Source organism: Atractosteus spatula, chromosome 3 (assembly GCF_055471065.1).
Source record: "Atractosteus spatula isolate fAtrSpa1 chromosome 3, fAtrSpa1.hap1, whole genome shotgun sequence".
Classification (NCBI taxonomy): Eukaryota; Metazoa; Chordata; class Actinopteri; order Semionotiformes; family Lepisosteidae; genus Atractosteus; species Atractosteus spatula.
In genome coordinates this window covers 23,612,428-23,621,200 of record NC_142708.1, presented here as the reverse complement: position 1 = coordinate 23,621,200, position 8,773 = coordinate 23,612,428, and the positions used below count along the sequence as shown (strand labels likewise).

The window sequence follows — 8,773 nt, the reverse complement described above, 5'->3', positions numbered from 1 at the left end:
GTGGGGCTACACCACAGCCAAGTGTGTCAGGGATTTACATTGTCTGCTGACGATTAGAGGAAGAGTTCTGGTCCACCAAGCCATTCTCATAGGGACGTGCCTTGAAGGGCAGTGACTCATCTTTCAAAATGACAGTAACCCCAAATGCACAAGGTGAAACACTCTTTGGGATGTAAAAAGGTCAATGGAACACTCTAAAAAACACCTTGGCTTACACATAGTCCTGATATGAACATCAGAAGTCATGCAGAGTTATAAGGATGCTGCAAATGGCAGTCAAGTAACTTTGATGAATTGTGCTGTTACAGGAAACTCGTAGCACCATTCCAAAGTCCTTCACTGATCATTTGTACAGGAGCACGAAAGCTACTGTAGATGTCAAGCTGTGCATAAAGCAATGTACCAGGGACCAATATACCTCATAGCAAGTGGAAACGTACTGCAGAATAAATTACTTAGATTTTCTATAAGACTGAATTGCATATGGGTTCTACTTTATATGTTTGAACTTATTTGCTTAAGAAAATTGTTATTTTTTCTGATTCCATAATTATTTTGAACGTTATAAATATTATTAACAAAAATAATGCACACCAACAAAATTATTGAGGTGTCAAAAAACTGGGATTGGTTTTAAACCTTCAGAAGGCTTGTGTATGCTAATGTATTATTTTGGAGTTGAAACATATGCACCTAGTTGATTTTGCCATTTTAGAGTTTAGAAAATAAATTTTGCATTCTAGTATTTATTTCATTCTAATAATGACAAAATATTGATGATAGATAAGTCATAGCATGTAACTAGCTAGAACCTAATTTGGAAGACTCCTTTGTCTCACTCCATTAAAGGCTTGCTATGTCATGTCCCTCTGGGTGAATGTAACAATTTAATACTGTGTTCCCAAAATAATTGTGTGCTGAAACAATTACCTTTAAGTGAGGAAAAGCTACAGCACAGCCATAGAAAAGAAGGTTTAACTGCATTTCATTTTCATCCATTATCAGGAAGTCACTTATCTGTGGAAAGAATAGCAGCAACCCAGAGGCTGTCCGAGAAGAATAAGGCACTCTACACCTTAGACAGGATGCCAGTCTATCACAGGACATACACTTCAGTATATACTGCAGGGATGATTCAGAAACATCAGTTCAGAGACTGCAGAAACTGGAACATCCAGAGGAATTCAAGTGAACATGAGGAGAAAATGCAAATTCCACCAACTGATACCCCATTCTGGAACTGAACTCAGGAATTCTCAGGAGGCAGCAATGCCAACAACCAAGGCAGTGTGCCATCCCAAAGAAAGTCACAGACATATTTCTTTTTCATTCTGTATACTGCATACAACCCAAAAATAGTTTAAGGTAAATTAAATCTCAAGGGCTTAGTCACAAGCACAGGAATGATTTCTTCATCAGGCATTTATCCATCCATCTTCTAACTGCTTTATCAAATACAGGATCGTGGGGAGCTGGATCCTATCCAGGAAAGCAATGCAGGCGCAAGGCAGGATATTGTACATCCTGGTTGGGATGCCATGCCATCACAGGGAACACACAGATACAAACACATACACATTCACACTAGGGTCAATTTTAACAGAAGCCAATTAACCTACAAGTATGTCTTTGGGCTGTGGGAGGAAACAGGAGTACCCAGGCAAACCTATGCAAACATAGGGAGCACATATTGTACAAACTCCATGCAGATAAAACCCCAAGAATTGAACCCAGGGTCCCAGAGCTGTGAGGCAGAAATGCTAACCACTACGTTCAGATTCAATGATATACAATGATGCCAAAACAATGGCCTGGAAGCCAGAACATTCAGCCTCATTGTTGGGTGCCTCCATACCCACACTAGCCCTGAATGAGACACCTGCTTGGCAAAATGGAATTATAACAAAGTTGTAACAGCAATTTGGGAGGTAGGATAGATCCTAATCGCACACACTTCTTCTTGCCTAAGATTATAATTCTCGCTCCCGGAATTTCCCAGAGCATGTCCCTCATACCGCTCCCGCCACCCCACCTACACCCCTGCAGCAGCTCCCTGGTTCAATCCGCGCTATACATCCTTACAGTGAGGCAGCTAAATTCCCTCTGCCAGGTGAGGTACACCAAATATACTTTGCCTCTGCATACTTTGTCTGTCTTTCACATTTATTAGGATCTAACCAAACTACTACTGAATATACAGTTGTTGAAAAATCAGGACCAGAAGGTAAAAATTGTTCCTGCTATAACTCATCTTGTTAAGGGATACATTTAGCTAGAAGTCTAAGTAACTAATCATAATGTATGCAATTTTAAATAAACTATTTTCCGATTTCACCATGAATACGATTCATTGTCATATTCAGGGATCTTAATAAACCGTGATGGGAGATATTTACTTTTACCTCTGCCAGCCCCATTATGTGTTATGGAAGAGATGGCAAGATGTCATTTAAATCTTGCTGTTCAATAGGTGTATTATTGTTTAATGTATTAATTCAGTCATGAAATCAATAGCCAGCTGATATTGATGCAGCCTGCTGAAACAGGTGCAGCCTGCCTTTTGTGTATTGTTTGTGCTTGCCTCCAGTCACGTTTTGGCTGAATGGGATGTTTTGTTAAAAAATGCGATTTACCCTTACAAAAGTTCTTTGTATGAGTACAATTTGTTTTGTGAAAGACATCATTGAGTGCCATACAGTCTGAGCCAGAAGCTATTCTAATAATGTTAGCTGAGATGCTTAATAAAGTTAAGACTTAGAAAAAATGTATTACATTTGCCATCCTTGGTATATTGTTAATATATAAAATATTTATTTCTCAAGGACAGTCGAAAAATGCTGAATCTCAATCCTATTTTCTAAGAGAACAATAAATCAAGAGATGATGGAATCGATGAATGTTTAGACTATGCATTTGTTTTTTCAGTTAATTATTTGTATCTCTTCCTTTGGCATAGAAATGCATTTGCTGTACATTACTTCTGGTTTTATTAGCTCAGCTTGACATTGATCAGAGTAAATTTGATTTCCAAGACAATTTCTTGACAAATGGGGATGAAGGATTTCTGTTAATTCAAGGATGAGTTATTAAAAATATTTAGAATTTTGTACCATATGTTTCAAACACATGCTTATTCAGATATTATGAAGGAAATGGGAAAGAAATCCATAAAGACAATATCTATACAGCATCACCAATGTTTGTATAACTTCAATTAGGCTGCTGTTTTGGACTACCTGGATTTTAGTAGGGCCAACACCTTGGCTACTCTAATAATTCTCCATGACATCACTTCCCGCCTTTGCAGTCCTAACTTCCTCATCCTGTGGCAAGGTGGCTGGGCCCTCAGCCAAGTGGGTTAACTTTTATGCACAACTCTAATACCCATCTATTTTCTAACTGCTTCTTCCAATTCAGTGTTGCGGGAAAACCTGCCGATTTTGGCAAGAAATGGGTGCAAGGCAGGATACACCCTGGATGGGACATTAGTCCATCGCAAACCAGACACGCACACACTAAGGGACAATTTTCCCAGAAACCAATTAGCCCACCGGTGTGTCTTTGTACTGCAGGAAGAAACTGAGCACCTGGAGGAAAACCAAACAAACACAAGGAGAACATACAAACTCCACAACTCTAATTTAAATCCTTAAATGCATGTTTCCTTTGGGTGATGTTATTCCTCTTGAATTTTTAAAAATACATTTGGATTCAGGTATTATTTGGAAAAAACAGACTATCACTACACAAATCCAACTAACATGGATCAACAGCTTACTGAAGAAAAGAAAATTAATTGCAATGCTATATCAACCAACTGAACCTGATGAGCCATACACTCTCAAGAGCACATTGTAAATCATCTAACATATCGGAGAAAGTGGTATTGCAAAAAGTCACAACAGAGTGAAATTGCAATGGTTTAAAAACAAAACATATTTTGTTTAAAATAAATTTAAAATATTAAAACTGTCTGCTGGTTGATGCAAAGATTTTTTCAGAGTATGATCATGAAACATACATAAGAGACAAAAGAAAACAAGGTTCTGTAAGTTTACATTTGTGCCAGTGTTCATCTCAAATAAATCAATTTGTGTGGTCACAAAGCCTTATAGATACCTAAATTCTTCAAAGGCAGGCTGATGATCCTTCTGTGTGATATTTTAAGGAGAGTATAAGATAGGCAATTTCTTTTGAGTTTCTGTGATGACCCAATATCATAAAAGTACATAAAATGCAGAACCACCACATAAACTATAGTGGTACCTAACAATCTTGTCAATGAGGTCTTTTTCAAAAGATACAGAACCTTAGTTGTTTTTCAGAGGATATTGAACCCTTTAACTGCATAATAATAAAATAGTGAAATACTTTATATATAAAAATGTATTACAGTATTACCTGCTACTGCTCATCAGAAAACATTACCGAAGGACATCACTCCTCTCAATTCACTACTGTAAAATCTTCAGAACAGAAATTGTAACAGTAATGTCTTAATTAAGTACTCTTGGTAAAATCAGGGGTCTGTGTTTATATATAAAATTACCCAGTCATCCTACATCCATTAACAGTTGATAAATAACATCCTGTGCAAATGAACATTTCAGTCATTTAAGTGGCTTTAACAATTAAAGAAGTCGGACACAAGCCAAGTATACCCTTTAAAACCTCAGACAAATTCATTAATCATTACAGCATTTAAAATAGCTTTAAAAACAATGCTCAACAGCACAATTTATTCATCTTTCTGACACCTGCTGAGTGAATAAGTGGAGAAATGTTTTTAATGGGCTTCAGTTACATACATTTCCTGGAGAATAAAATACCTACATTTAAGACTGGATAAACAAAAACTACGGAATTCCAGGAAAAATAAACTAATTCCTTTTCAAGAGGCTTTGGAAGTGTACATTCTTAACACATAGTGGTCTGTGGAGTTAATGCACTGTTATCAGTTCATACATTATTAACTGTTATTTTCCTGAGCTGATCACAGTTGAGCAGGGAAGTTTCCTGTCCTTTCTGGTTTCCCCAGAGATCATATTTCCTGCCAACAATGTAAAAGTAGTTGTGTCATATTATTACACACTAAGTTAAGAAGAACATGAATTATATTGCCTCAATATGACAAATTATAGTTTTTAACTAATTAATGTTACTTCAGGAATAATGTTTAGAGAATTTACTTCCTTCTATGACCAGCTTAAAACCAAAAATAACCCTATAACATCTCACCCATATACTGTAAGCCTTATTACACTACTAGATGAAATAGCACACACACACAGATTAGATGTGGCTGACTAAAATCAAATGGCTCCCATCTATATTACATATATAGTAATAACTGTAATGTTAAATTAATTCAAGATTTGCAGTCTCCCTTCAAATTTGTTGTCTAAAGCTGGATACTCAGTTCCAATTAGGTTTTCTTTTCTTGGTAAGTTGGACAGAAAATAAGGATGCCTTAATAATCATATTTAAACTCTCAATAAACATCAAATCTACTGTATAGCAAATTGATAGATTTGAGGTCTTTAGGTGAGTGGATTTTTTCTTCATATTAAAGCTTCATATTTTCTAAAAGAAGCAATTTAACCCCTCCAAAAAAGATTTTATAAAGATTTCGGTGAGATGTGAGTGTCCATTAATGTTTTTCCACCCAGAGAAATATATTAAATATAACCAGACTGAGATCTGTGCCTAATGTATATTATCATTTTTTGTAATTAAATGGACACACCAATATTAAAAAAACTACTTTTATTAATTTTTCCTCAGTTACATATTCTTAAACAGGGATGTATTACATTACTTAGACAGTCAGGCAAAGTTGACTTCATTAGTATGAATAGGAAAGCAATGAATGCACAATATTGTCGGTCTAAACCCAACATGGCTGCAATACCCCCTTTAGGACCAGTATGAAATGCCAGAAAAAAAAACATACAAAATAAAATTAAAAATCCAGGTCATACAAACGCATTACTTAAATATTGGTAACAAGCAAGTCTATATGCACTGGCCTCCACTGCAGCAAAATGAAAAGGTTTAACTTCCTTAAGGTTACAGTCCATAACTGCAGCAATTGTACACACGCACACAGCTTGGTACCTGTGAAAAGTCCAGACTGTATAAACACTGCACAGGCAAAGAGGAGGTCCTACGAAAAAAGTGAACTATGTACGATTTTAGGAATACAGAAATCATACTTCACACATTTACACAGAAATAGAGGTTAAAATAAGGATTTGGTCAAATTACTACAGAGACTGAGGTGTTTTCAGTGCAGTGCGACAAGCTCCCCAGACCTTTATTTTTGAAGCCCATAGAATGGAATTTTACATAATAATTGATCTCTTAAGACATTTTTAATATTAAATGAGCTAGTTGCAACATTTTGGATCAAAGGTTACAAGAGAGCACTCCGTAGGACAGAAAACAAAGCAACGCAAGATATCTGGAAGTAGAAATTCTTAGAGGAAATGGTACAGAGAATGCCAAGGTATCAAATTACAGGTTAATGCACAAAATTCCAAGTGATCTGTTCAGCCAGTAATTTCTGTGACTGACAGATAAAACAAAAACAAAACTAAAGAGACACCTGCAACCTAAACATAATGAACTTAAGAGGTGTGCGTTCACGACGATAACTTTTTTCTGCTATGACTTTAATGGCTCAATGCAGCAATGTTGACTGGGCAGAAAGCACTACATCTCTCAAAATGTTGTACATATATCCCTGTAAAATCTGTTTTCTTCCCCCCTGTGGTGCTCTCCATTACTGAAGTATTTTTCATCTCGTTTTCCTCAAGAAAAAAGTCCTCCAAGCACACCTTCGCCATTATTATCTGACTGAAAGCACAGAATGGAAAGTGGAATGAATGGCCTTTTATTATACAAGAGCTGGTTTGTTCGTAATGCAGGCACTTCTAGGGACTGTATGTGGGGGGGGGAGTACCAGGCTGTCTCTTTTGTGACACCTCTGACAGTCATATGAAATCTCTATCTGGCAGCGTCAAAGGTTTAAGAGTATAGCACTGGTACTATATCTATTGTATGCACAAGGCAGTATTGTCTGACCTATCTCCATTATTCTTCCTAACATACCATAAATCAAAGCACAGATAATTGTACAGGCAGATTTAAACATCATTTCATGGCACATCCAGGCTGTCATCTAATGGAGGGTAATCATTGTTGTCCAGCAACAGGTATAAACTCCAGTTTTTAAAAGATATTTTGGTCTATACACTACCCCAGCATTGTCCAGATATACATTCATCAATGATCCACAATGTCCCTTTTTTAACTCTGAATCCAAACTTCCCTAAAACATAATTGTGTTAATTTATTTTCAAGTCTCAAGCACGCTCCTCTCTGATTACATACTGTGTCTTTCTATCCCCACAAAATTCTTCAGGAAGCACAATTTACATAATACAAACACTTTGTAATATTGAACAAGCACATGCTGCTGTTTCTACTACACTGGATCCCCATCTGAGGTACTTCAGAGGCAGGAGCACTCATGAATTCATGGCCATCGGATGTTGTATGTACTCCGCCAAATGCACTCAGATCTGTCATCTGCTAAAAATAAAACACTACATCATAGTATCTGTTCACTCCTTCATAGGTACCTCTGGACAGTGGCTGTACCAACTGTATTGCAGAAAGAAGAATGTACTGCTGCACCCAAACACAAGTACAGTACCATCATTAATACTAGAAAGGGGAAAAAATCAGTGCAGTAATTGTAAAAAAAAAAGGAAAACCTCAAAGAATGAGAAAAAATAACCTCTAAATTGGTCAGAATAAGACAGCACATTTCTCTTTTTTCATCTCTTCTCATGGGAAGGTCCTCTGCAGTCAAAACATCCAACCTTGCAGCTAATGCAAAATCCATGTCCTTTGCAGGATGATCAATGAAATACATTATTCCATCTCTGGACTTCCCTGTATCATTCCATATATGACTGGGGAAAAAAAAAAATATTCTCCATTTCAACTTTACTTAAAAAAAAAAGATTTGGCAAATGCCAGGGACACAGTGTGACCCTTAATTTTTCGGTTTTAAATTTCAAAATAAATAGCTATGTTCGAAAGAATCTTTAAAGCTTCCAGAGGACTGGGCAGAATAAAAATACTTTTAAAAAATCATATCTGTAGACAACTAAACCGAAGGATACGCCATGTAATGTCTAAGGAGGAACCCTTTGAGAATGCTTTCTTGGTTGCTTTGTCACCGCCGAGATGATTTCTGTGATCAGGAGGCCGCAGATGAACATGTCAGTAATTCCCCATTGTCTGTTCGCCTCCAGAGTCATTTGTGGCGCTGAATTGTTTTCCTTTTTCTTCGCTTGAAAAAGCAGCAGCACCTGGAAACAACACAAAAAAAATCCAATTAGCAGACAGATGTGTTCCTGTGGCTCTTTGCATTGAACTGTATAGCACAGGCCGTAACCACTGTAACGTTAAACTTCTACTACTGTACCCATGAAACAGCTAAGCACCTATTCCCGACCCACTACAATTATCCTGTTTCAGGAACCATTTTAAAAAACAGTCAGATCATCTTGCTGTTGACTTTGCCTTTTTTAACATACTGATATGCATTCTTATATTTAGTTATTACTATGGACAAATAGGACTACCGAGTACTATTTGGAATAGACTTCTATATTGCCAAGTATCCTTTAAAAACTTTCTAGGAACTTAAAAACCTATGATAATTGGACCCACAATCTTAATAAAGATATATAAACAT

The 8,773-nt window shown here is 36.7% G+C and overlaps 1 protein-coding gene across 6 annotated transcripts in view; it reads right to left on the bottom strand.

Annotated features, from left to right (window-relative positions):
• Positions 1-5,751: 5,751 nt before the first annotated feature.
• The window catches only part of LOC148837580 (casein kinase I), a 75,315-nt gene continuing 72,293 nt past the window's right edge, over positions 5,752-8,773 (bottom strand). For all 6 annotated transcript variants that reach the window (XM_088910879.1, XM_088910884.1, XM_088910878.1 and 3 more), the window contains one exon: positions 5,752-8,384. In XM_088910879.1, coding sequence (XP_088767005.1) covers positions 8,330-8,384 — 55 coding nt within the window. In that variant the 3' untranslated portion in view covers positions 5,752-8,329. The remainder of the gene's footprint in view (positions 8,385-8,773) is intronic.